This window comes from Netta rufina, assembly GCF_964035555.1.
Source record: "Netta rufina genome assembly, chromosome: 28".
Lineage (NCBI taxonomy): Eukaryota > Metazoa > Chordata > Aves > Anseriformes > Anatidae > Netta > Netta rufina.
The window spans coordinates 2856372-2883362 of record NC_140152.1 but is presented as its reverse complement, the minus strand read 5'-3'; the positions used below and the strand labels follow the sequence as shown (position 1 = coordinate 2883362).

General features: G+C 58.6%; 2 protein-coding genes across 3 annotated transcripts in view; one reads left to right on the top strand and one right to left on the bottom strand.

Moving 5' to 3' along the window:
- Positions 1–22143, top strand: part of SH3GL1 (SH3 domain containing GRB2 like 1, endophilin A2) — a 28774-nt gene extending 6631 nt beyond the window's left edge. The window contains exons 2-10 of one of the 2 annotated variants that reach the window (XM_084302517.1): positions 11290–11358; positions 11470–11542; positions 12296–12439; positions 14326–14459; positions 15735–15893; positions 16456–16559; positions 17971–18095; positions 18545–18598; positions 20231–22143. In XM_084302517.1, the coding sequence (XP_084158643.1) occupies positions 11290–11358; positions 11470–11542; positions 12296–12439; positions 14326–14459; positions 15735–15893; positions 16456–16559; positions 17971–18095; positions 18545–18598; positions 20231–20427 (1059 nt within the window). In that variant the 3' untranslated portion in view covers positions 20428–22143. The remainder of the gene's footprint in view (positions 1–11289; positions 11359–11469; positions 11543–12295; positions 12440–14325; positions 14460–15734; positions 15894–16455; positions 16560–17970; positions 18096–18544; positions 18599–20230) is intronic. The other variant, XM_084302518.1, reaches the window with a different exon arrangement.
- A 543-nt stretch (positions 22144–22686) lies between these two features.
- On the bottom strand, positions 22687–26506 carry MPND (MPN domain containing). Its single transcript, XM_084302873.1, is given in 13 exon segments — positions 22687–22922; positions 23088–23180; positions 23392–23481; positions 23598–23668; positions 23747–23915; positions 24027–24158; positions 24161–24250; positions 24377–24473; positions 24618–24702; positions 24775–24934; positions 25030–25260; positions 25332–25558; positions 26475–26506. Coding segments are annotated over 13 exon segments (1539 nt in total). The 5' UTR covers positions 26482–26506; the 3' UTR covers positions 22687–22835.
- Positions 26507–26991: the final 485 nt, after the last annotated feature.

Sequence of the window (26991 nt, the reverse complement as noted above, 5' to 3'; positions counted from 1 at the left end):
AATAAATGGGTAACGCAGAAGGCCTGGGGTTTGTAACGCCAGCCTGACTCCTTCACGTGGCAGCTTGGCGCTGCAGCCGGGCCCTGAGGCTGCCTCGTGAGAGCCCCGCGGTGCGGAGGGCTGTGCTGGCGGCCTTTCCATCCCTGCTTGTGGCTTAATCCCTGAGCCCTCCTGTGCCGTGTCCCCAGCACCGAGCTGGCAAACAGGAGCCACGTCCGTGTGGGGCTGGGGCAGGAGGGGAAGGATCCGGCCCCTTGGGCCTCTCCGGGCTGCGAGTGCCGCGTTGTTCTCTTACAGGAATCAGTGTGAGGCTGCGTGCTGGTTTCGGCCCTCCCTTGGCCTCTCCTGTGATTATGAAAGCGATTGTTATTATTATTATTTTTAAAAAAGAAAGGTTTCCTCTTCCCCTTGGCCCCCCCATCCCTTCAAAGTGCAAGCCTGTTGCCTTCAGGCCCGGGTTCCTGTTGACACGAAGCCGCCGTGCTCCTAAATCGCAGGACTGTAGGGCTCGGAAGGGACCTCAGGAGGTCATCGGGTCCAACCCACGGCCAAAGCACGTTCCCTACAGCACCGCCAGCAGCAGCAAGCGGCCCCCAGGACCCCCTCCAGTGGCTGCACAGCCCCAGTGTCAGGCCCGCAGGTAGGGCTGGGGGGCTGCAGTCCCTCAGGGGGACCCTTCCTCCCCTCCTCGTCGCGATACCTCGTCGGGAGAGCATCATGATACCTCGCTGGGAGAGCTCGTCTCTTCTTCTGAAGCCACCAGGACCTTTCGAGTCTTCCTCTCGCTCCTTCTCTGGGTATTAATGAAGTTTGTGGCATCGTCGCTAATTAGCTTGTGCTGCTGCTCAAAGAATTAAGCACATCTCCATCGTGCAGTTCTGTCTGTCGGACAGAAGATAAAATTTACATGATTTAAGGGCTCTTCCTAACTGAGAAAATGCTTCATAATTCATCCTAGCACTTAAAACCAGGCTGTACGTTCTTGTTCGGCCAGACTTTATTCAGATCCAATAATTTATTAACCACTTTCTTGACCAAATTTGTTTGGGCTTTACAGGACCGGTTATATTTAAGCTTATTCTTGCCACCTTTCTGACAAAAAAAAAAAAAAAGAAGGCAGAAAAATGGTGAATAATTCTCTGCCCACACAGCAAATCCTCTGAGTAAGAAGGTGCTGTTCCTGCCAAAACCCCCCCGATCTCCGCCGTGCAGCTCAGCGACGGAGCACTTAGCAAACATCGTGTTTGCTGCTGACGCACGGCGCTGCACATGCTGCTGGGGGGACGTTCGGGGCATCGGGTGGGCACAAATCTGGAGCGCCAGCTGTTGATGCAGCTATTCTCCAGGAGAGGAAAGCTCCCGATTGTGCTGGCTGGATTTTCAAGACTGAGGGAGGCTGCTCTTCGGTTTGAAAGGGATAACGTTACCTAAATGCTGTGTACCAGCCTTTCTCAGCCACCTATTTCTCCTGCTGCAAGGCAGAAAGGTGACAGCGAAGCATCCGCAGTGTCATCTTTAGAACAAAAGCAAACTGTAAAGTGCTGCCAGAGTGTTTTTTTTTTTTCCACGTTCCTTCTGAAACGAGTATAACCGAGCACTAACAACACCCAGCAGGAAGATTGGTGGGTTTGGCATCCCCTGGCACAGGCACAAAGTGTGGCAGGGTCCCGGGGTGGGGGACAGCCCCCATGCAGGGCTCCTCGAGGAGCAGGAGCTCAATCTGCCCCTCGTGCTGCCTCCACGTCGCTCCCCGCAGCCCTGTGAGCATCTGTTCGCTCGCTCCGGTTTTCCTTTCCTTAGGATGCTGTGCTCTGCTCTGATAGCCACCAAGCTTTTCCTAGTATTCAGGTTAACAAAGGGAAATGTGTATTTATAGTGTTGTGAATTATTTCTCTGCCCCTTTGATGTTTGTGTGCGCCGAGATATCGTTAGGTCCGTCCCGTGGTTCTTTGGCTAACGCTGCCCGGGTTAGTAAAGGGCTGCTGGAAGCGCTCAGACCTTCCCCTGCGCCCCTTAAATCAGGAACAGGGCTTCTTGGCCTTCCCTTTCACGGGGCTGAGCTTCTGCTGAAGTCCTTTACATCCTTTTTGGGTCCGTGACCCAGCCTGGTAACTCGCCTTGGCCGTCCCCTCGACTCATTAATGCCTTCCTTCAAAAACCGAGCGCAGCCACCACCCAACTTTTCACCCACTTGCTCAACGTGCCCCATCAGCCTGTCTCGGTCTCATCACGTAACCCAGACCCCTTCGGGCTCCTTCCCAGTTCCCTGATGGTCCCGGGGCTCTGTGGCTGTTGCAGCCTTCGGCGCGGTGACGCCAGGTACCGTCAGCTGCCCTGGGGACCTTCGTCTGTCCCGGTTCTCCCAGGAGCAGAAATCCCGTCTGAGTTTTTGCAAGCACTTCATGCCAGCTGCTCTGTGGCCGTTGTGTTTTTCCCGGGGACCTCCAGGTGTCGTAAACCCTCCTATTCCATTTTTTACTGCTTTTCAAACCCCCAGGAGCAACGTGCAAGCCGGAGGTGGGCTGGTGCACCGAGCCCAGGACGGGGCTCCAGGTTTCTCTGCCTCGCTTTGTCGGCAGAGCTTTGCTGCTCTCTGGCAGAAGAGGTGAAAGCAAACTCACAGGAGGCACTCGGCTTCCAGAACTTTGTCCTTTGGTGCCACATCTACCGAGTGGCTGCAGGCGCCGAGTGCTGGGAGCTGCTCATCTTTTCCACCGGGTGTGCAAAGGTCCGGGGGAGCTGCTGGGAAATGATTGCTCAGCAGCTTTGGAAGAGTCAGGCAGTAATTAACTACGGCTATTAGAGATAGGACCTGGGGAGGCTGGGCAGGAAATCTGGATGCGAGGCAAATATCCTGTGTTTCCCCTCTGTTTGCTGCACTTTTCCTCCGAATTGCTGCAGCCGTGGCGGTGGGAGAAGGGTCGTGGCGGTGGCAGAGAGCAGAGCTGCTGCTGCTTCCCCTTGGGTTTTTGTTTTCTCTGTTAATCTGACCCATTTATTGTTTTCTAGCCGAATAGAAATGATGTCTTATTTGGTACAGAGCATGCAAGAAGTGACTAATGATAGGAGAAAATGGTTATGATGCAAGTCCTTATTGCTGCCTGCTGCGAGGCGTGGTAAGCCCGTGTCAAGCATCGCCCCAGAGCAGGAGGTAAGGATGGAAACTTTTCCTCCCTGGCACAAATCTGCCTCCAGAGGAGCATCGTGCCCCTTCTGTGGGCAACCACAGTGCCCGGTGCTGGCGTGGCATTAGCAAGGCAAGGCCAAGCTGTCAGCTGCTCTGCAGGGAATAAAAAGGAGCCTCCGTTCTCTTGAAAGAGTGCCTCGGAGAGTGCCGAGCTGCTGACAAGCATGAAACATCCCTGGAAAGGCACTTTGTACACACGGTGGGCAGAGAGGGGGTCTGGGGAGTGTGAAGGAGTCGAGGAGAGGTCTCTGGGATGCTTCAGGGTTGTGGGATCCGTAGCAGAACGGCCGTGCCTGGCAGTGCTGCCTTGCTGCAGGTGGGTTAAGCTCAGAGAGGCTTCTCTGGGTGCCCTCATGGGCCAGCCCGTCGCTTTTGAAGGACTGTAGAGGCAGAGCTGAGGACCTCATAAAAAGGGATCCCAGCTGGGATTTCAGCACTGTCATCAGACTACAGGCAAGGGAAGGACACATGCCCGGAGCAAACAGGCAGCGGCTGCGTTGCACCGCACGTCCGTGCCCTTCTCTGGCCGTGGCTCAGCGAGCGGGACCTGCTGGCTCCTGCTTGAGTTCCATTTTTTTTCATTCCCGCTGTCCTCATTCCTCCGAGCCCATCTGCTGGCTGGGGATGAGTCACCCGACAGCGCTCTGAGGAGGTGATTTGACAGGTGGCTCCCTGGAAAGCCGTCTCTGCACACGGCAGCTCTTTCTTCGCGGGTCCTACGCGATGAGATTCCGACCCGAGGTCACTTTGAAGGCATCGTGCCTCGGGAAGGAAGGGACACGGGAAGCAGCTCCTCATTGTTCGGCCCTGACCTTCCTGCTGCGCCTGCAGAAAAGCGAGGCAGCGGCTCCGGGTAGCGAGCGGCTGGGTCGTTTCAGATGGTGAGGGGGTGGATAGCTCGGCTCGCTTCAAGACACGTTTTGCTGGGGCACGTGTCTGCGGCAGCGGGAGCACCTCTGCCTGCTTTCACACACGTGCCGTGGTGGTGCTTGGTCTCAGCCCTTCTCCTAGAAGAAAGGAACGGGAAAAGTGAAGGCAAAGAAAGCTCAGCAGAAGACGGAAGGCTGGGCACTAGGCTGAAAACCTGTGTGAGCTGATATAGAAAGCAAATATTCAGCAGGGAAACGAGACGAGGTAGGGCAGAGCTCTCAGGTCCGTGTGCCCAGGGGCAGGTGGGATGAACAGAGGGGCTGAAAGGAGCCGCAGCATCATCCTGCTCGGAGGGCGAGAGCTGCACCCATTTGTCTGCCTCTGATCTGCGCTGCCCTTCCGCAGCCAAACCGGGATGTGCAAGGTGGTGAGATGGTGTCTGTCGAGTCACCTCCAGCTTCTCGTTTTGGTTCTGCTGCTAAACCTGCTCTTGACAGTAGGCAAATCACTTCCTCTCGTACCCCTTCCTCTTCTAGCACTTGTCGGTCTTCTCAGAGTGGAACTCCGAAGTTCTTTGGCGTGTTGGTGCGGAACTGCCTGGGCTCCATTTGGTGGCCACTGCCCCTTGTCCTGTCCCCACAGAGCCCTGAGAAGAGGTTGGCCATGTCCCTCTGTCTGCCACCCCTCAGCTCTTTCCAGACACTGCTCAGATCCCCTCTCAGCCTTCTCTTCCCAAGGCTGCCCAGCCCCAGCTCTCTCAGCCTCTCCTCCCAGGGGAGATGCTCCAGGCCCCGGCTCCTCTTTGTGGCCTCCGCTGGGCTCTCTCCAGGAGCTCCCTGGCCTTGTTGTGCCGCCCCCCGACCTCCAGGTGAGGCCCGAGCAGGGCAGAGCAGAGGGGGAGGATCACCTCCCTTCACCTGCTGGCCACGCTCCTGTTAACGCACGCCAGGAAAATGTCTTCCCTTTTATACAAAAGAACAAAAAAAAAAAAGAAAAAAAAGGTTGAAAGCCTCTGAGGCGGCAGAAAGCGCTCAAGTATAAAAGCAAACACCGACAGATGGACCCCAGAAGGAACTGCAGGCTTGCTGGGAGGAAAGGTGTGTGCAGGAGGAAAGCTCTCGGGCTTGCACCGGCTGCCGCAGCTCCACGCGAGCTGCCTGCTCGCTGCCCCTGTGGTTGGGTGCTGGGGACGCACCGAGCTGCTCTCCAGCAGCAAAAAAGAGGATGGGGAAGAAACGGGGAGGCCCCGACGCAACGTCTGCCTGTCCTTCCAGCACCTTCCAGTCTCTCCCCGTTTCACCGTGAAGGTGATGCTGACCCTTTTGCGCCGTGCTCTGTGTTGGTGCGGGTTTGCAGCACATCAAATGGAGCTCGTCCCCGTCTGCACCTGCTCAAGGAGTGCCCCCAGCCTCGGGACAGGGCCAGGCCGGCATCGCAGGGGCTGGCGGCGTGCTCAGGACCACATCCAGCAGGACTGTAGCTGCAGGGAGACCTTCACGGGGCTCTCAGCCATCACCAGACCCCAGAGCAGGAGGATGCAGCCGGTGCCTGGCCCCATGTGCTGCCCAGCTGCTATAAATCCTGCAGCAGTGGGGCGAAGTGTCCTGTTGGCTCTGCAGGGCCACCCAGCTGCCTCTCACACTGTGATGATGAAGTTACCAGGGAAGATAAGCAAAAATTACACTTCATTCCAGGGAGCCGTGCGTTACTGAGCTCTTGCAGTGGCCCCGTTCATCTGGGACTCAAAACATTGACAGCACCTTTTAAATTCTTTCGTGGCCTGGCATTTTCCACTGCGCTCACTATTTGCTGATGAAGGCAGCCAGGGCAGAGCTGCTGCTCTGTTTGCCTGTCTGTGGTTTTTACTTCTCGAAGGGAACTTTCTGCTGAGACATGACGCTGGGAGGGTGGCGGCGTGGAAGAGGAAGGCTTTGACCTGGCAGCAGCTGGAAGGATAATGTTTTCATTATACCCTGGGCAGCTGTTTTGGATGCAGAGCTTGCATAAGTTTGGTATGTTAGAAATAGGGCCGACTGCTTGCTAGGGAGAAAGAACACGAGTTTTGGAGAAAAACAGTTTGTTTCTCTTGGTGCGTTGCGCTTGTTTGTGTTTTTGTAGGCTACCTGAGTTTCCTATCTGCAAACACTTCAGGCTGGAGAGCAGACTATCGAAATCAGGTGTGCAAAGTCCAGGGGAAGTCTCCTGCTCGCAGATAACGGCGCTGACACACGCCTCCGTACCCACAGCTGGTGCTGACAAGGGCTTGCTCACCCTCAGGGCGGCTGTGCTGCTGGGTTTTGGAGTAGGGGGCTCCACGGGTGCTCCTCAGCCACGGGAAGTTCGGCAGGTGGTGTCTTCTCGATCCGCTTCGGCATGAGTTTCGTGTTTGCTGATTGTGCTGAAAATCACCCCAAATTTTCCTTCTGCATCTGCCCTTCCTCTGCCAGCGGCAGGGGCGATGCAGCACATCCCATCGCTCTGAGCTGGGACTCGTCCCGATTCGGGCACGGCCTCGCCTGCTGCTTACAAAACCTGGTGATGTTTTGTGCTCTGAAATGCTCTGCAGTATTTCCACATGGCCTCCGTGCCCGTCTCCTGGCAGGAATGTTAATGGGGGTGATGCTGTGGGCGGCCACGAGGGAATTGCAGCCTTCGAGTGGGAGTGGGTCCTACCTCGTGCCTCCAGGATCCGTTTCCGTTTCGGTGATGGCATGGGCAGCACCAGGTGACTGATAGGTCTGCCTGATTCACCTGGTTTATGTAAGGATGCCCAGAGCAGGACACCAAATGGGGGTTTGGGTTGGTTTTTATTTACTGCGAGCTTGTCCTGGAAGCTGAGGAGCAGTTGTGTGGATCAGGAGAAGGAACGATGGGCCTGGAGGATGCTGGAAAGGAGGGGATTTGGTGTTGTGGGTCAGGAGAAGCTCTGTAGCCCTCCCTCACCCGAGAGGTTATGTTTCTCTCCCGCTCCCTGCTATAAAAGAGGAGCCCTCTTCATCCTGCCTTTCTTCTCCCTCTGTGTACACACATCATTCCTGCCTCTCCCTCTAGCCAAGCTCCTGCTGCAGTAGTTAGCCGGAACAATAGGTCTTTCATTTCCGAAGATCTTCCACCACGCGCAGCCCGTCGGTAGGTTTCCAACGGCAAGGGGAAGTTGTGATTGTTCGAGTTCCCACGCCTGGACAAAGGAAATCGATGGAAGCCCCTGCGAGGCGATTCTCTTTGAAACGAGGCTGCAGAAACCGCAGAACCTGGCCAGGAGCAGCCCTTTGGAGGCAGGAGATGAGGCAGAAGCTGAGAGTGCCGGGGAGGGAGGCTGGCTGCCCTGCTGCTGCTGGGTTTTGCCGGGGTGGGAGCCGTCTGACGGGATGAACACACCTCCCTGCGCTCTGATCTCAGGTCGGAGCTATCTAGGGCATACCTGAACTGCCAGCATCCTTTTAATTAAACACGGATGTGAAGCAAGGGATTGATTTCTTGCTTCTGGACTGCTTTCAGCCCTCTTCCCCCACCCTGTGGCTCGGTTTGGTTGTGATGCCAGCTAAACTAGGCAGGCTTATCTCCCTGATCCGTGACGCCCAAGTATATCTCCTGTGCTAATATTTGCTCTAGGAGGCATTCAGCTTTTCTTCTACGCAGTTCAGCTGAGGGCCTTTGCTCTGTCATCGTGCTCTGCTTCCTCTGAGCTCCAGCGCTGCTTGCTGGGACAACGTTTTAGGACGTGTCCGGTCCTGGTGGGGCTGATAGAGTAAAGGAACCAGACACCATAGGCTTGTTCTCGCCTTTCATGCCCAGCCAGCTGATACCCTTCAGCAGAAGTCTGCAGGAGAGTATTTGGGCCACTGCCTTTGGGGAACTGTTTCCTTGTCTTGCCTTGCACTGTCCCTTCCCTGCCTGCATGCCTCTGCCTGCAGCATTTGCAAGAGGCCAGGTCTCTGCCCAGGGAAAGGCCGGCGTATCCCAAGTCTGCAATCATCCCTCTTCCATCTTCATGTCCCCAAAAAAGCCCCTGAGATGCTCTCTGGAGAAAGCAGCGGTGAGATGCACACGGCTGCATTTCACCGAGCACTTGAAGGTTTGTTCAGGCCACGCTGGGTCCTGTGGGCAACACGCATCTGCTTCCTTCTGCCTCCCACCTCCCTTCTTTGTCTCCCACCCCACAACCAAAGGGTGAGCCGCCTGCTGACCCTTGTGCTGCCCTCGCCCCCAGCCCTCGGGCTCTTTGCAAGCAGCACGACGAGAAGGACTCAGAGGCTTGGCTCCCAGTCACATCGTGAAGCCCTGGGTTGAACCACGAGCCAGTGAGGGTTTCTCCCAGCTTGTGTCTCAGCTAGGACAGCGGGGGATTTGCATTAGTTTGTCTTCCTGCCTGACAGATTCGGGAGCGTGGGGATGGGGCTGGAGCTGCTATGGATGGCACACAGTCCCTCCTTCTTTCCTCCCGTGATGAAGCCTCCCGGTTTAATTAGAGCCAGCGGGGAGAAAACCTCAATCTTATTATTCCTTCACAGCAGGGCACCAGTAGCATTTCTTGGATGTCAAAAGGAGGATTAAATTAGTCTGCAAGCAAGGTTTCCTCCTTCACATCTCTAGGTTTTCTGGGAGGGTGTTAAGCCTCCAAAATCACTGTGGTGATCAGTGCATTTGACATGGCATGCAGTCCCTGATTACAGCACAGCTCCCTGTCAGAGGCGTTGTTTGCAGCTTTCTGGGCTGCAGATCTGTGGGTGGCTGGGTGGAGAGAAGTCGGAACGGAATTGCTCGGGATAATTGTACCCTTCCCAGGTGTATTAGAGAACAGAGGAGGTTTCCGGAGGTGCAGCCTTTGGGAAAACGATCTGCACTGCTCTCAGATGTGCAGAAGCCCCTTTGTGGCCGTGCAGGCTGCGTGACGAGCGGCATTTTGGCACGGAGGTGCTGGAGCAGATGATGGCAGCTGGAAGCGCCTTTGCTCTGGTGTGCTTGCCCTCGCCGGGCCTGGCAGGCAGAGCAACCGCTTCATGTTTTTTCCCTGCTCTGGAGAGGGACGTGTGCCTCCCCAGCTCCGAGCTGGCTTGCAGAAACGCGTGCTGGCACCACAAGCACGGAGCAAGTGTCCAAAAAAAGCAAGAATCCGAGGTCTGGTTGTTTGCCCATCTGCAAGCGGCTCTGTGGTGACAATTCCCCTTTGGGCCTCTCGTGCGCTGGCTGGGCCCTCCTGGGGCACAGATCCATGCAGGAAGCTCCTGCTCTCCTTTTTTTCTGTCCTCCTTTTTTTTTTTTGTCCCCCTTTCAGCGTTCATAAAGAAGCCGGTGAGGCTGGGAGGGCTGCGCTGCGCCCGGGAGCGTGCGTGCACCTCCATGGGGCCGGGCGCACGGGGACATGTGGGGATCAGTCCAGAGATTATGTCTGAGAATGAAACCCGGAGCTCAGCCGGGCAAACTGGGAGAGCAGCAACCCTTTTCTTCCCCCTCAGTGTCTAAACGTCGAGGGTGAACTGCAGCAGCCCCTCTTTGTGGGGTCCTCTGCTGAACCCAGAGAGAGGAAGGGCGCAGCGAGGCCCGAGAGGCCGCGGCCTTGTTGTGGGGCCCTGCTCCGAAGGGCGTTTCGGCCTCGCCATGATTGATGCCGCTGTTGCTCGGTGCCGAGCAGTCATTCAGAAGAGCTCTTTGCTCTCTGCTCTGTCATGGCTGCACAGCCTCGAAGCTTTGGGTGTTTGCAGATGTCCTGCCAGGAGATGCGAGGAGCTGATCAGCCAGAGCTGCGCTCAGCGCCGTGGTGTCAGAGCCAGGCACTTGGAGCACCAGGGGTCTTTGAACACAGCTCTGTTGTTTGTTTTTTTTTTCTGCCCTATTTTGGGGTCTGGAAATGGGATTTTGTTGAATTCCTGAAGATCTTGGCCTTCTTTGTAACAGCAATCAGTTGTTCGGGGGCTAAAAGCACTGCAGGGCTGGTGCAGTCACACAGGGCAGGTCCGGTATCCCCGAATGCTTTTCAACCTGGATGCTTACCTAAAAGTTTTCTCCTCTTCCTCAAAAAACTAAGGAACCATTCTGAATCCCTGTGGGAGCAGGAGGGTGCCAGAGGAAGAAAGACTTCATAAAAATCAAGTATTTGATGTGGAAGTAAACAAACCTGGATTGTTCAGCCAGAACTGGAGTTTTAACTACAAACACGAGAAATCCTGGCAATGCCCTGTGGCAGGCGTCAAGTGCTTGGCAGTCAGCAGCTGTTTAGACCACTTGTGATGTCTGTGTAGGTAATTTGTTGTCCATGGACCAGTTTGGGGCAAGATAACACTTGTGGGTGTGTTGCAGGCGGGTTTGGCTCCTCCATTCAGCCCCGGGTGCTGCCACTGGCCGTGCCCCTTAGGAATGGGGCCAGGCAGGAAAAGTTCCTCCCCGTTTGGGCTGCACAGAAGGACTTTTTTTGGGTGGATTTAATAAGGTACGTTCAGCAAGTGTCTTTCAGCTCAGGCAGTTGAATCATGAGGTTTACGGAAAAGAAATCTTTTCTTAGCCTAAGTGATATTTTGAAGAAAGACTTCAAAATACAGACTTACAGTCCGTAACGGCAGGGCTGCTTTTGGCTGACATCTCTTGTTCACCTGTTTTAGAACAGGCATCAGAGACGCCTTGATAAATGTATTTGAAATTGTTGCTGTATTTGCAATTGTTGCTGTGGCTTCTGTAGATCTCCTAATCCTCCACTTAAAAAAAATAAAATAAAATTGAAATACAGGACCCTAGACCATATGGCTTGCAGGGAGTTGTGGTTTAGGGCTTTGAAAGGTCTCTGTTCTCTCTAGACCTAGGTCTTACACCGGCTGCTGCGAGCAGAGTATGTTAATTCCCTGTTTACTTGCATTTTGCCTTGTGTGAAACTGAAGCCTGTCTCAAAATGGAGCTGAGAGACAATGCTGTTGCTCGCTTTTTCCAGCAAGCGTTGGAGTTGGAGCCGTGTGTTGTGATTTAAGGAGCTTCATAGCTTCTGCTGGGTGAGGAATATCCTGCCTGTGTCTGAGGGCTGAGCCATGCTTTGGGAGGGTGGGAGATGTTTAAATTTTTAGTGGGGCGGTGTTAGCAGAGAGCCAAGTGTTATTGCTGTGCTATGGGCTGTTCCTGCCACCTCCTTTCTCTTGCAGATGCTGTCTGGACCACCCCTGTTCCCTTTCTTTGCATGAAGTACAAGCAGGTTTAAGTGGACAGCCACTGCCATGCCTGATTCTTCCTGCTGTGTTCTTTTTCTGCAGCTGGTCAGCGAGAAAGTTGGAGGGGCTGAAGGGACCAAACTTGACGATGACTTCAAGGAAATGGAAAAGGTGAGTAGGGAACAGGAGGAATCTCTAAAATCACACATCTAAGTCCTCTGTGACCTTGCCAAAGCCCCAAGCTGATCTTCACTGCTGCTGGATTATCTTGTTTCCCTACAGAAAGTGGACCTGACCAGCAAGGCAGTTACAGAAGTACTGACCAGAACAATAGAGTACCTCCAGCCAAACCCAGGTGAGTCCTCTCCTGTCCTCTTCCCTCTGTCCCCCAAGTTGCTCAGGGAATCAGGGAAAGAGGCAGAGGGGGCAGAGAGATATCACAGAGACACTTTTTGACCCTGAGGTGTTGGTCACCAGCCCAATTTTGAGATCAGGCATGCTGCCTCCCTTTACCAGAGGCATGCTGGGCTGTCCTGATGTCCTGTGACTTCGCTAGCTGGCTGAGTTAATGAGGTCTTACTGTAGCTAACGGGTACTTTGTGGCTCAGGTTAAGATCAGGGTACCCCCCTCTTGCCCCATCGTGTGTTTCTGGACTGTAAGACATCGCTATTGCTGTCAAACAGCGAACAGAACAGACTCATCTTTAGCCTTGGAGCTAGAAAAGCCCTGGAGGGAACCCGTTTTTGCTGAGGTGTCCAGAAAAAGTGGTGCATCTGGTCTGGGAAAGGGTGGCTGGCTTTGTAGCCATCGCCTCTGGAGCCTGCTGTCCTGCGTGTTTCCAGCCAGCTCATTCAGAGCATGCTCCAGAGACTAAGGGAGAGCTGGGGAAACTCCTTTGGCCTTCACTGGTTAGCTGTAGGGAACTATTTTTGCTTGCTGTCTTGGAAAAGAAACTTCTCTTTTCATAGCAAGTGATATTTCTGGTAGATGAAGACAATAGGGCTTCTTGGCTTTAGGAGTAGCTTAAAAAAAAAAAGTTGGCGGTGGCCAGCAGCTGCTGGCAAGCCCAAGTAATTGCAAACACGGCTGTGGCTGTTTCTGTGCCAGCTTCCAGAGCCAAGCTAACCATGCTGAACACGATGTCGAAGATCCGCGGGCAGGTGAAGAACCCCGGCTACCCGCAGTCGGAAGGGCTGCTGGGGGAGAGCATGATCCGATACGGCAAGGAGCTGGGCGAGGACTCCAACTTCGGTGAGTGCCCCGTGGGGCTGCTGCCTCTTGCAGCCTGTGGATGAGATGGCGAGGTCTGGTGCCAAATTTCCAAGCTGTTCATCTGCAATTCCTGAAGGGCTCTGTGACCCTGTGCATCGCTTAACAGCAAGTGCCTCGAGTCCAGACCGGCAGCGAGCGCCAGATCTATAGCAGGTTTAGGGCAAATGGATGGCAGTGGCTGCACCTCGTTCCTTAAGCCAAAACCAGGGGCAAAATCCACAGCTCGTGGCTGGTGTCCATACCGTTAACAGCCTCCCTGCACACTGGCCCGCACTGAGGCCCTTAGAGGAGGCTCAAAAGCTTTCACCCAGGCAGGGAAGCGGTGATCCCAATGTGCTGGATCATAATCTGTGACATTACGTGTAAAACCACCTCTTAGTACTTCTTTATTAAACACTGGGGTAAGTTTGCATGTGGGGAAAACTCCCTCCGTGCTCCTAAACAACGCTGATGACGTGGAAACCAGATTGAGCGAGATTAGGAGTTTTACTGTGCAACAGAGCTCTGCTATGGGGAAGCTGTAGCCAAGAAATCCCTTCATGGGGTAATTTCTCATAACCATGAAACAAACCATGTGTGACTTGCGGGGAGGAGGGGGGTGAAGCCTTTCAAAGACATCAGCTGTAATTCACTGAAACGTCAGCCTGCACATGTGGCAGACCCAGCACAGCGCACAGCTGTCTGATCGCTTCCAGTGCAGGGAGGAGCTGCTGTGCCTCAGGAAAATTAAAAAGCTCTGGCCACTCTGTGGAAATGGTGAAGAAGTCTCGAGGGTGTCCCTGGTCAGCTCAGAGCCCTGCACCTCTCTTGGCTTGCAGGATCCAGCATTGTTGCAGAGTGAGGGGGAAGGAAGTTTTTAGAAGAGCACACCGAACCCGACTTCCTTTAATAGCCTCTCCTTACAGAAACACTTAACGTGATAAATTTATGGTTTGACAGGTTATCTAGAGTTATCACGGTTGAAACAACTCTTTTTGCAAATACTCTGTGGTGTATTTTTTCCAGCTGGACAGTAGAGCCGTGGTTTCACTTCACCCTCTGTTTCGTTTGCATACTCTCCTGTGCTAATGTAGTGCCGAAATGGTCGGTTTGCCAAAGCTGCACAGGAATAATTTAATCTATAAATGGTTTCCACTGGAATAAAAAGCCAAGACTAAAAGCACTTCGCTGTGAGGCCGTCTGGCTTAGCTGTCATAGTGGCAGGAGCTTGAGAAAAGCATGAAGCGAACTGGGTTTCAATAAGCAATTCTGGGCTCTCTGATTCAGAGAGGAGAGGAGGAACGGTTGGCCCGGCAGAGGCTAGTGTCGAAAATGAATAAAAAGCTGCAGGTTTGCTGCCAACATCTGGGGAAACTTGAAAAGTTGGTCAAAGTGCTCTGGGCTCAAAAACCACCAGAACAAAAGGACGGCCAGACTGAACCAGACCAAACGTGCTCTCCTCCAGGCTCCTGCTGCCAGCAGCAGCCAGGGAGCAGAGCAAGGTTAACGCGCTGCCTGGCAGATGAGTAGCTCCATGATTCCCTGAGCTAACAAAGCCGCTTTAAAAAATATTTGTACCTTTTCCTTTCTCTGTGTAGTTGGTAGAGGTTGTTCCTGTGTTTTGGAGGAAAGAAATGAGGCGTGTTGGCTGTGGAGTCGGCACCGCCATGCAATTGCCTGCGCTCACACCAGGCAGCTCCCTGCGCCCGGCTCGGATGGATGCTCCAGATAGAAGTGTGGGGGCGTTTGACATGTGACAGAGCTCGCACATGCTGGGTGTCTTGGCAGAATGGCTCTGCATGCAGCTGCCAGAGACTTGGGCTCTATTTAACTGCCTGGCCTGTTCTCCCTCTCCCTTTCTCTTCCCTTCCTTTCCTCGCTCAAAGGCGATGCGCTTCTCGATGCCGGTGAATCTATGAAGCGACTGGCTGAAGTGAAGGACTCGCTGGACATTGAAGTCAAACAAAATTTTATTGATCCCCTCCAGAACCTGTGTGACAAAGACCTGAAAGAGATCCAGGTAAACGGCACAATGTTTTCTGTCCTCTTCATCTCTTCAGGTCCTGGCCCCTTCTGGCTGCTGGTGCACGTCACCACTTGCTCCATCACAGTGGGAAACAGGTGGACTTACACAGATACCAGTCCTGTTCCCCTGCACTTTGCACACTTTCTCTCTCCACATTCACTGGGATTTCCTCCCCTGCTCAGTGCACTCAGCGCCACTGCTCCTGCTCCCGAGCAGCTCCTAAAGCTTGGATGTAGGTGTGAATGTTCCTTCACGCACTGTGCTCTATGGAGGATGCTCTGGGAGGATGTCCCAACCGTTCCGGGCTGCTTGCATTTGGTTTTTTGTGCTGTGAGGTCCTAGTAGTGTTACATTCTGGGCTGGCTGGCATTAAATTGCAGCATTTACAGCTGTTGGCTCTGTTCTGTTAACATCCTGGATCCTACAGCGTAATTTTCAAGCCGTGAGTAAGCTTCCCTCTAGGCCTCTGAGGACGCGTTTCAAGAAGGCCCTTTGGTGTCTCACTAGGGAGACATGGAGCGTGGTAGCTCCCTTGTGCTACCACGGAGACAAGCCTGTGCAAACCGTGGCCAGGCTTTGTAATAGGATCCACCCAGACCTATAATTCACAAGGCAGCTCTCTTGAGCAAATTTTTGCTTACAGTGGTGTCTCAGATAAAATAACTGCCAACTACTCTTTCAGTACTTATCTGCTGGGCGCTCCAGTTCTGCAGGCTGCCACGGAGCTAATTTAAACAGTTCTGGCCCTGAGCAGTCACTGGATGCAATGCCCAGAACCTGCCTCCCAGTTCCTGATCTCCAGAGATCTCTGTCACTCACGGGGACCTGAAAGTAATGGGCCAACTCTTCATCTCCCTGAAAACCTTGCATGGAGGACAGATCTGGGCTACTCACTGCAGTGCTTTCCTCCAGCTCTCAGCTAGAAGGAGCTGAAATCGTATTTTTGTACCAATTTTTCGAGGGCTGTTTCTTAGTAAAAAGTACCCACACCCACAGCAGTAATCCTTTGTCAAACCGAGTTCAAGCGGTCTGCTCCTCCCTGTCATCTCGCAGCAGCCCTGACCTGCAGCTCTCCACCGTGTGCCAGAGCCTCGCAGGAGTCTGAGCATAGGAAGGAGCCACAAAAGCCTGTGCTCTGAGATCAGGTTTCTGAAATGAAAGAGCTTGGCCTGTAACTAGAGCTGCCCGTCCCAGCAGGAAAACGTGGTTGCTCCCAGTCTCTGGATCTTCCTTCTCTTTCTTTACCGTTCATAACCATCCCTTCCCCAGCACCATCTCAAGAAGCTGGAAGGCAGACGCTTGGACTTTGACTACAAGAAGAAACGACAGGGGAAGATCCCTGATGAGGAACTCCGACAGGCCATGGAGAAGTTTGAAGAGTCCAAGGAAGTGGCCGAGACCAGCATGCACAACCTCCTAGAAACCGACGTGAGTGCACGGGGAGAGTGGGGGCTGCCTGCTGCCCCAGGGCTGAGCGCTGAGGGGCGGGTTGCATGTTTCCAAAGGCACCAGGGTGGGATGTCTCGAGGAACAGAAGAGTTAGAGGCTGATTTCCACTCTCCTTTTAGCACGTGGGGGTTTGACTCCTGATAACCCAGACCTGGGTGCCCTGCGAGTGGCGTGGCAGGCCCCTCACCCTTCCTCCAGCCTCCCTCTTCCTGACCCAGCTCTTGGCTGTGGCGTGAACCAAAGGGGTCTCTTCTCATTCATGTGTGCCAGTGGGGATAAGTTTGGCCAGGTCACACAGCTCGCTCAGGAAGGATTTGACCACCTAGGGAAGCCCAGAGGGTGCTAGGCACTGGCCTCCATTCTCCTGAGTCTCAGCCTCTACCTGACCTCTGTTATCTGAAACCCCAAACCTCGCCCTCATCTCCTCGGGGAAGGGGCCCCTTGTGCACGTTTCCCAGCGTGTTCTCAGTCCCCACGTGCAGCGGGAGTCTCCTGCCAGCGAGGGGGAGCCATTCACCCTGCCTTGGTGTGGTTCTCGCAGATCGAGCAGGTGAGCCAGCTCTCAGCCCTGGTGGATGCCCAGCTGGACTACCACAGGCAGGCAGTGCAGATCCTGGACGAGCTTGCAGAAAAACTCAAACGCAGGTGAGTCCTGGGGGCCGAAGGCACGCCGTTTCCACAGCCAGAAGCTGTCCCCGTGACACTTGTCTGTAAATACCCGACTTCCCCTCTAAATCCATCCCCAGGATTTTAAAGCCACTCCTTGAAATCGCTATGGCTTCGATCCAGACCTCCTTCAGATCAGTTCTAAAATAGGAAACAACACGTCCACGCTTGCTCCGTGGGCAACTGGTCTCTGCTGGTTTGGGCCGTGCCTGAATTGGGGTGTGCTGCTCCCTGGGAGGGTGGTGGGGAGTTTGGCAGGGAAATGGGGGAGATGCGGGGTGAAATCCCCTTGGTGCAGACACCCACAGCTCCTTGCACCGTGGGTGTTGAGTGTGAGGGTGCCCCCTGGGAAGTGCCTTTTGGCCAGGCCCAGGATGAAGTGAGCAGGATGAAGCTGTTGGAAGAGCTGGATGGAATGGCATGGCCTGGAGACGCCTGTCACCCCGTGTCACCTGGAACTTCCCAGCTCGGCGTCCTTGTGCCATTACCTTCAGCTGTGCCTAAGGAGCTGGAGCAGTTGGCAGGGTGCTGTGGGCCAGGAAGGTCTGTGTGTTCAGTGGCCCCCGGGTTTTCTGGAGACTAGAAAGTGAACGTGGGGATGATGTGGTGGCCACGGGCCAGTGGGAAGGCACCTGTGAGCCCCCTGCCTCATGTTCAAGCCCCCTCCCGTTTACAACGTGGTCTCCTGGTGGGCCCTGCTGGCTGCAGGACTGCCACACGTGCAGCTCTGGAGTTCTCAGCCCCGTGAGCCTGTTCGTGAAGGGCAGGTTGGTGTTTGGAGCCAGCAGAGCCACGGAGTGGCCTGCTCTGCCTGCTCCCCCTGCGCCCTCAGGTGCCCGACCTCCGCGTGCTGCCGGGGGCTCTGACAATGTGCAGCACGGGGGCAGCGCCTCCGCTTCCCGGGGTGATGCAGTGATGCTGCTCTGCTCCTGTCAGAAGAAGCTGCTGAATGGAGGCTGTGTCTGCGTGGAATCGAGAAGAGCTGGGAGCAGCCTGCAAACTGCAGCACGAGTGTCCTCTGCTGGCCTGCAGGCAGCGGGTGCCTGAGACGCCTCCGCAGCGAGGCCCTGGGGCCTGCTGCCCTCTCGAAGGGCAAAGTCCCAACTCCTGGGCTAGATCCTGCTCCAGGAGGCGCCAGCACAGAGGGTTGCACAGATTCTTGTCTACAAATGAACCTGCTCCCCTGCACAGCCACCTCGCTCAGTTCCCTGCCTGCAATCCCCGTGGCACGTAACGCAGCGTGCAGACAGGAGGCAGCCGAGGCTCGTCTCAGGGGCTGCTAGGTGCAGGTGGTGGGTGCCTTGCCCAGCAGGAGCAACCAGGGACGCGAGTTGATCTCATCGTGCTCGTTTTCACTTTGATTTATCCACATTTCTTCTCCTTCTTCCAGAATGAGGGAGGCCTCCTCGCGTCCCAGGAGGGAATACAAACCCAAACCCAGGGAGACGTATGACTTTGGAGAGACTGACCAGTCCAACGGGGGCTTCTCTTGCAACCCTACCCCCAAAGTCTCAGGTAAAGTTGTCCCGTGTACGTGCACACAGCAGCTCCTGGGGACAAGAGGGGAGCTACCCTGCCTGGAAATGATGTCTGTGGTGTGCTGGATGTACCTGTGTGGGCTGGTGGCTCTGAGAATGTCAGAAATGCCTCTAGACCTGGGCTGTTTTCTCTTGGGGCCCAGCAGCCTTCGTTATATTGGCTGTGGGGAAGGCCCAGCAGGGCCTCTGGCTGATAGTGCCCAGCCAGAGCCAGCAACGGCAGACAGGAAAAATTAAACGTCTTCCGCTTCCCTCCCCATCTTCCATCACGCTGCATTTGTCCCTCCCCGGTCCCGGCGAGGCAAATGGGTTTCTAACAGCATGCAGGATGCCCCCTTTCTCCTAACAGAACCTCCCTTTGGGCCCTGCCTTTCCCTGTCTCCAGTTCACGTTGTTTTAAGCATGTCTCTTTTTGTTTGGAAGCAGCTTCCTCCTCTTTCCGATCCGACAAGCCGTCCCGGGCCTCCGTCAGGAGTATCCGTGAGTTTCCTCCCTCTGCACCGCCCTGCATGCTGTGTGCCCATCTCTCCCCATCCCTCCTCGCTCCTCCTTCCTTGGCGCTGCTGCTTGGAGTCGCTCACACCTCTGTGCTGAGTTAAACCTCGCCTCTCCCGAGGCCCACGTTAACCCAGCCACGCTGCACTGATGTTTGCCACCCCAAAGCTTGGGCCTTTGCTCACCCGGAGGAGCTGTGGCAGCGCTCACCACGCAGGCGTGCCCTGCCTGAGGCCCCAAACATCAGCAGCTCCTCCAGGAGGTATCACACGTCTTGTTCCTGTCACAAGTCACCCGGCCTCGATCCGTGCCGCTCCTGCTCCTTGTACCCGCTGCCCCCTTCCTCGGAGCTGGAGGCTGAGCGGGCCGTGCTCGGGTACACGGCGTGGCTTTGGTGGTGTGTGAGGTCCCGGGCAGGACCTCAGATGGGTTGTGGGGTGAGGCAAGGCCCCGAGCAGGGTCTGCAGGTCACCGTTGCCCCCTGAGGGGGCTCAGGGGCTTTTGCTGGGGTACGGAGACCGGGCTGGATGTGGGGCTCAGGGGCATCAGGGCGGGGAAAGCGAGGGGCTCGTGGTGGTGCTGAAGGTCTCGAGGAGCCTGGTGCAGGGGCAGCGCTGTGGTTGTGGGGCCAGCCTGGTATTTTGGGAAGTTGTCTGAGAAGTGAACCTGCTTGGCTGCTGCTTTTGGTGTTTTCTGAGTTCTCCGATGCCGGATCCTTCCTTGCTGTGGGCGTTCAGCAGAGCAGATCTGCTGGTCTTCCTCTGTGCTGTTCCCCCTGCCCTGCTGGAAGGGCTCTAGCACGGAACAACGGGGAAGGGAATTGGGGCCCTGGAGACCACGGTGGTCTGCATTAGCTGAGTCTGTTCCCGGTAGGATCCCTACAGATGCAAAGTTTAATGCCTGCCCACCCCCAAACTTCACTTTGGGCATAAACAGCGCAAGCAGCAGCTTTCCCTGCTGTACAACTCCCCTAATCCCAGTCCCAGCTGCGGTCAGGCCTGCTGCTGGAATCACGGAGCTGAGATGTGTGAGAAGGACTTCGGTTCTCTGCCCTCCCCCGGCCACGGACGGGTCTGGGCCCTCCCCAGCATCCCCCTGCTGCTGACAGTGGGAGTTCAAAGCCCCGTGGCCGGCTCCTGGGGGGGCTTCCCCCTCCCATTGCCCCCAGCCTGGGGGGGACCCTCAGAAAGCCAAGACCCCTAGGACCCCCTTTGCTCTTCCTCCTTCACCCCGTGCTGATGTCCGAGCCCCCTTGCTGGCTGATGGCACCCGCCACAGCAGCTTCTTGGACCCCTGGAGGAAGGACGGGGCTCCTGCCAGCACCCCGCTGATTCAGGTTGGGCTCCGCTTTCCTCCCGTTGGGGCTCTCCTTTGGGGGAAGGTCGCGAAGGGAAACATTTGGAGCGAGAAGGGAGAGGAACCAGCGAGCTAAAACCCATCGAGGAGTTTGAAAGGAGCCCTACAACACCCCGGGGGCAGAGCCCCGGCACTCGCTTCCCAAACCAGGGCTGTTTGTCCTGGCTCCAGCAGAGCCGGGGGTCCCGCACGGTGCCGGGGGGGGGGTCCAAGCACAGGACTGGCCGCCGCTGACCCCAGCCCCACGCTCTCTCCCCGCAGCCCACCTGGACCAGCCGTGCTGCAAGGCGCTCTACGACTTCGAACCCGAGAACGACGGCGAGCTGGGCTTCAAGGAGGGCGACATCATCACCCTCACCAACCAGATCGACGAGAACTGGTACGAGGGCATGATCAACGGCCAGTCGGGCTTCTTCCCCCTCAACTACGTGGAAGTGCTGGTTCCGCTACCTCAGTGAGAGGCATCTCTGCCCCCCCCCCGGCCCCGCGCCCCGCTCGCGCCCTCTCCGCGGCGCGGGGCCGAGCCTGCATTCCACGTCTGTCCCCACACCAGCCCCTCTCCGGCGGGGCGGGGGAGAAGACGCGGCCGAGTTTGCCACCAGGGAACAAGCCAGAAGGGTCGGATGGCCCCCACCCCGGAGGATTTGGTTGGTGTTTTTGTTTTTTTTGTTTGTTTGTTTTTTGTTTTTGTTTTTTTTTTTTGGTCCTTCTGGTGCTTGAACTTAGGTACTTTATGAGCCCCGCCAGGTTCCTCGCGGTCTGTACATTTAAGCTGGGTCGCAGGCCTCTCCTTGTCCAGATTTTGTCTTTGCTTTGGTCGAGTGTGTCCGTACGAACCGGGGCAGCCGTGCCGCAGAGCTGGGGCACGCGTCGCGTCCTTCACGCTGGGAGACACGGCCCGGGGCCGGGCAAGCGGTGCTGGGGGCAAAGCAGGGCTGAGCCTCGTGGAGGGGCGAGAGCTTTGCCCCCTTCCTCCCCCGGTGCGGGGCAGCTGCTGCCGAACACTACCCCTCTCCCCGCGGACACACGGCCGCCCTCGCAGCCCCGACCCCGCTGCAGCCCCGCGCCCTCTGCCCCGCTGCAGGGCTCAGCGGAGGCAGCGCAGGGCACAGCAACACTACAGCACAGCTCCAACACTAAACCTGCCCCGGGGTGGTGCTGAGCCCTGCCCGGGCGTTAGCCCTATGCCCCCTCCCCAGCACAGCTCCATCCCGAAGGATCCCAACCCCTTTCTGCCCCAGAAGGGTTTGAGGCCGGGTTGCTTCCCAGCTTCGGGCTCTCCATTCGCAGAGCTGGGGGGTAAATCAGGGGGCAGGGGGCTGCCCGGGGCAGGGCAGAGCAGGTCCCGGCGTGGTCCCGTGTAAGATCCTCTCGCCCCGTGGCTTTGTTTGTTCTCCCCACGCCCCCAGCAGCCATCAGCACCCCAAGGGGCTGATCCGCAGGCTCCTCGCTCACTCCTCGGGGCTGCTCGGCTCGAGTGAAGCCGATCCCCACGTGCCTTCCTGCTGCCCCCGCTCTGCCCCTCACCAACCATGCTCCGGGCTTTGTCCCCTCTGCCTTCTGCTGCCTGCAGACAGGTTCAGAGAACAGCCCCCTGGGGTCTCTGCACCCCTTGGGCCCGAGCCCCCAGCCCCTTTTCCCTGTCCCGGTGTCGGGACGAGGCCCCTGCCCACCCTCAGCACCCCAAGGGAGAGGGGGCAGCGCCGCCTCCTGCACCTGCAGCCCCCCCAGCTCGCTTCCTTGCTTCTCCAGCATCGATAGAAAAATATTTTCCTCCCCTCCGTGGGGACCTGGCACCTCTGCTGCAGGGCTTGGCGGGGCTTGGGCACCTCTCTCCTCGACCAGCATCCCCCCCCCCCCCCACCTCCCCAGCTGGCAGCCGAGCCACCGCTCCCTGCCAGCGCCGTGTCCCCGTCCCCGCTGCTCCCGTCTCCTGTTACATTTACACGGAACCTTTTTAAATGTTTTTAACCATGCATGTCGATGTACGTCTGCTCCCCCGCCGCGCCGTGCTCCACGCAGGGAGCCCACAGGACTGCTGTCCCCAGGGCCCCCCCGTGTCCCCAGGGCCCTCGCCTCTGTCCCCTCCCTGCTGGGGGCCGGAGTCGCAGCCCGGGAGCACTGGCTCCTCCTGCTCAGGTGGGTTGAGATGAGTCTGTCAGCTGGGAAAACTCGCTAAGACCTTTTTTTTTTTTTTTTTTTTTTTTTTTTTTTGTAATGGTTTCTCCTGGTTTTTAGGGGGGAAAAAAAAAAAAAGAAAGAAAAAAAAAAAAAAAAGACCCACAAATCTCGACTTGTATCTCCGAATAAAAGTATTAAATGTTTTCTTCTTTCTAACGGCCGCCTCCTCTCTGTGCACGCGAGGCTGGATCCCTCCCCGTGGCCAAGCAGTGGCTGTGATGTGACCACCGTGCTCTGGGTCCACGGTGGGGGCTGGGGGAGCGGCCCTGGGGTTGCATCTCCCCCTTCCAGCCCCTGGAACTGAGCACCCCGATGGCCCCCGGAGCCTGCAAAGCCACCGGCGCCACCCTTCCACGCTGAGCAGGATGCCCCCAGCCCCGTGGAGCCGCACGCCTTGCCCCCATCTCAAGAACTGCTCTTTAATCAACTACCACTTCCACAAACAACGTGCAGGTGAGACTCCCACCACCACCGTCACCCTCCCCGCCACCGCGCCGGGCCCGGCCGCACAACTCCCCGGGGGGCTGCTCCGGGGCACGGCAGGGACCTGGCACCCCTCTGCCGGGTGCCCGGAGGCAGCGGGCGACACGCGGCGGCCCCGCGGCGCTGCCCCACGCCCGTTGCCCTTCACCAAGGGCAGCTCTGGCTGCAGGGAAGGTCTGAGCCGGTCGGGGCTCCCGGCTCCTCAGCCACTGAGTTTCAGGAGGCTGTAGATCTGCTCCAGGGCGTGGGTGAAGCTCTGGTCTTTCGGGGTGCGGGAGGCCAGGGAGCCCTGGGGAGGAATGACGCCCAGTTTTACTGCATCCACCCAGGCCCCTCTGTTTCCCGTACTTTGCCCGGCACCGGGGCGAAAAATAAAAATAAAAACCAGGGAGGAGCAGGGAGGGTGGAGACCACAGCAATTAATTCCTTTCCTGCCCAGCTCAGGCATCCCCACCTTCAGTTTGTCCAGGTAGGTCTGGTCCTGGCTCCACAGCTCCTGGAACTTCACCAGGTCGGGGGCCCCCTTGTAAAACTCCACCAGCAGCGTCTGGGGCAGGGGAGAGAGGGGCTGCAGGGGACCCTCAGCCCCCTGCCCTGTGGGACCAGCACCCCGGCAGCACAGCGGGGATGGAGAATGGGGATGGGGACGGGTGGCAGGGGCCCAGCCCGGCTCCAGGGGGGTTGGAAGCCATCCCGGTGGGGGCAGGGGGGAATTTTGGGAGGAGGTGGTGAGGATCCGACCCCCGCTCCGTGCTCACCATCTCCTGCAGGACGTCGTTGGTGAGGAAACCGTCCTGGATGTGGGTCACCTCCACCTCCATGGGGATGCTGTAGTCATTGGGACGTTGCTGCAGGACGGGGACAGCAGCGTCACCCCACCCAGCACAGCACCGGGACCTCCCCCCCGTGTCCCCCCCGAGCTGCACCGCTACCGCCGTGCCCCGCGGGGCCTGGGGCCGCTCACCTCCGGGGGCGGCATCACCCAGAAGGGCGTGATTTTGGACTCCACGCCGGGGTTGCCGTGATAGTACGGCCCTGGGAGGAGAGAGGGGGCTGATATAGGGGAGGGGGGGGGGTGCCACAGCTCGGCGGGGGGGGGGGCCGCGTGCTTACCGCAGATGAGAGCCAGGCAGGGCTGGAAGCCGTTGCCGCTGCCCTGCAGCTTGAGCTGGTAATTCATCTGCGCGTCGATGTCGTACAGGGAGGGCAGTGCGGGGCTGAAGGGGTGGCTGTGGTACCAGCCCACCAGCGACAGCCCCTGCAGCAACAGGCTCTGGCAGATCTGGTTGGGGGGGCAAACACCGACGCCGTTGGCAGCCCGGGACCCCCCCTCCAGCCCCCTGGCACCCTCCGGGGTACCCACAGAGGTGGGTGTAGGGGGGGACCCTTTTACCTCCTCCTCCACGATGCTCCCGACCTCGGCGTCGCCCAAGCGGCTCCGGCAGGGGAAGGCTCGCAGCACCGTCAGCACTGGGGGGGAGGCGCAGGGTGGGTGGCTCTGCCGCGGGGCTGGGGGCCGCCCGCCCGCCCGCCCCGGCGCCTACGCTGCGTGTTGGTGTCCCACCGGCCCCCCAGGTACCCCACCACTTCGCTCCGCGTCAGGTGGCTGTGGAAATCCTAAAGGGAAAGCCAAAGTCAGCAGCACAAGAAGCGCCCCGAGCCGGCACGGGTCACGCTCGTGTCCCCGTCCCCCCCCCCCCAAGTCCCTCCCCACCCGTGGGACCCCGCAGGGAGGGGACGCACCAGCAGCAGGAGGACGTTGCTGGAAATGGCCACGTTGAAGGGCTGGAACTTGTTGATGGCAGCGAAGGGCATCACCTCCACCAGGGTCTGGGGGTTCCTGCAAGAGCCACAGCCCCTGGTGCCACCCACGGGCACCCCGCGGCCCCCCCAGCCCTCCCCGCTACCCCAGCAGCTCCCACGGGGCCGGTGGCCGTGTGGGGACACAGCTGGGGCCACCCCTGGGGCTCAAGTTGTGCCCTACCTGCCCGTGTCACGGGTGCCCAGGGTGCAGTAGCGGACGGGCACCTGGGCTTTGTTCTCCGGCTTTTTCCCCGGGGGGGCTTGATCTGCGAAACAGAGCGCCCCGTCACTGCGGCTGGGGGGCTTGCCCCCCCCCACGGGACCCTGCCCTTCCTCACCCGTCCCCGCCTGCTCCGCCAGGCTCCGGCACTGCTGCTTCTTGCTCTTCTCCTCCGGTCTCTTGGTGGCCGTTGGCTCCGGTGCGGGCGCCCGGCCTTCCTTCACCACCGCCGCCTCCTCCTCCTCCTCGGGCAGCTCGTCCTCATCGCTAGCCAAGCTCTGCGGGGTTCGGGGAGCAAAGCGTCACCCAGCACCCCGCGGGGACACCCGGGGGGGGGGGGGGGGTGCTGGGATTTAGGATCGCCCCGACCCACCGCCTCAGCGGCGGGCGCGTTGGGCTGGTGCTTGCGCAGCCAGGCGGCCTTGTACTGGTCCAGCTTCTGGCCCTTGTAGCGCACGGAGGCCCAGCCGCAGCCCGACTTCTTGGCGGGGTTCACCAGGCGCTTGCAGTGGGTGGCCCAGGCGCTGGGCGAGTTGAAGACCTGGCCCGTCTCCTGCCACGTGATGGTGCCGTCCGCACCCAGGTCCCCCACAAACTTCTTGCCCTAAGGGAGCAAAGGGGTGAGCGGGGAGGCCCCGGCCTCGTCCCCCGTCGCCATCCCCGTCCCCGTCTCACCAGGTAGTTGATGGAGAGGACGCCGCGGGCCGGCTCCAGGAGCCCGTCGCGGAGCAGCATGCGCAGGGTGATGCCGCGGCGGGTCAGCACGGCCCCCCGGGAGCCCCCCGCCGCCTTCGCCCGGCTCTCGGGCTCCGGCTCGGCCTCGGCTTTGTCCAGCCCCGGCTCCAGCTCGTCCTCGTCCTCCTCCAGGCACTCATCTGTGCCAGGGGAGGCGGCCGCCAGCGCTGGGGGACAACCGCGTGGGGACCCCTCCAGGAACCCTCGGGGGGGGGGGGGCAGCACCCTTGGGTCCCCCCCCCTTGATGTCCGTGGGTGGGAAAATAGGGAGCAGGGGGACGGTGACACGCAGGGGTCACAGACAGGTTGGGGGCCGTGGAAATGGGGGCGCTGCCAGGCAGGGACACGGGGAGAGGGGATGTGGGGGGAACACGGGGAGCTGGGGATGGGGGAGAAGGGATGAGGGAGAGGAGGGTGTGGGGAGGTGACAGCAGGGACATGGGGTCAGTGGGGGCATGGGGTCTGTGGGGATATGGGGTCCGTGGGGACACGGGGGGCATGGGGACATGGGGATGTGGGGGGGCATGGGGACGTGGGGGCTGCAGGGACACGAGGACTGTGGGGACGTGGGGACCGTGAGGATATGGGGTTTGTGGGGACATGGGGGCTTTGGGGACATGGGGTGTGCGGACATGGGGACCCTGGGGACATGGGGACATGGGGGACATGGGGTCTGCAGGGCCATGGGGACAGGCGGATGTGGGGCTGTGGGGCCATGGGGACAGGGGGTCCGCGGGGACACGGGGACCGTAGGGACATGGGGTCCGCAGGGACGTGGGGGCTATGGGGACGCGGGGACCCATCCCGGCGCCCCCCCAGCGCCCACAACAGCCGGGGCTGGGGTGGGGAGAGCAGGAGGGGTACGGGGGGGGGGGGCGCGCACCGCGTGAACGCGCACGGCCGGAGGGGGGGGGAGATTGGGGGGGGGGGGGGGCTGCGCCGTGCACGCAGGTGCAGCCGTGCGCGTGCCCGCTGCCCGCCGGGGGCGCGCCCCCCGCGCTCCCCCCCCGGGGGTCGGTGGCGGGGAAGGGGGGGGCTTTGGAGGGGGGGGCTTTGGAGGGGGGGGGGGTCGCGGCCCGGTACCTGCCATGCTCCGCGCTCCGGCCTCCCCCCGCCGCCACGTGATGGGGGCGGCCCCGCCCCCGCTGCGGGAACGGCGGGGGGGGGGGGGACACCGGGGAGGGGGGGGGGCACCGGGTGGTGGGGGGGGGAGCACGGGGGGGGGGGGGGCTGGTGCCGAGCCATGGGGTCAGCACCGCCGGGGGGGTCGCCCCGGGGTCGTGCCGGGTGCTGAGCGGGTGCTGGCACCGCGCCGGGGCTCCCCCCAACACTCCTGGGGGGGGGCAAAAAAAAGGGAGAAAAGGGATATCCGCAGGGCAGCCGGGCTAACCCGGCCACGGGGATGGTCCGTGCCGTGGGGGGGTCACACTCAGCAATAAAAGGTGGGAAAAGGAGGAAGAGGGGAGGGGGGGGCTCTGGTGGAAACGTCTGTCCCCCTCTCAAACAGCAGCTACGTGCGTTGAGGCCCTGCTGCAAGGACGAGGTCGAGCATCGCTCGTTTGGGGGAAATAGAGAGGAATTTCTTTCCTCTGCACTTCCA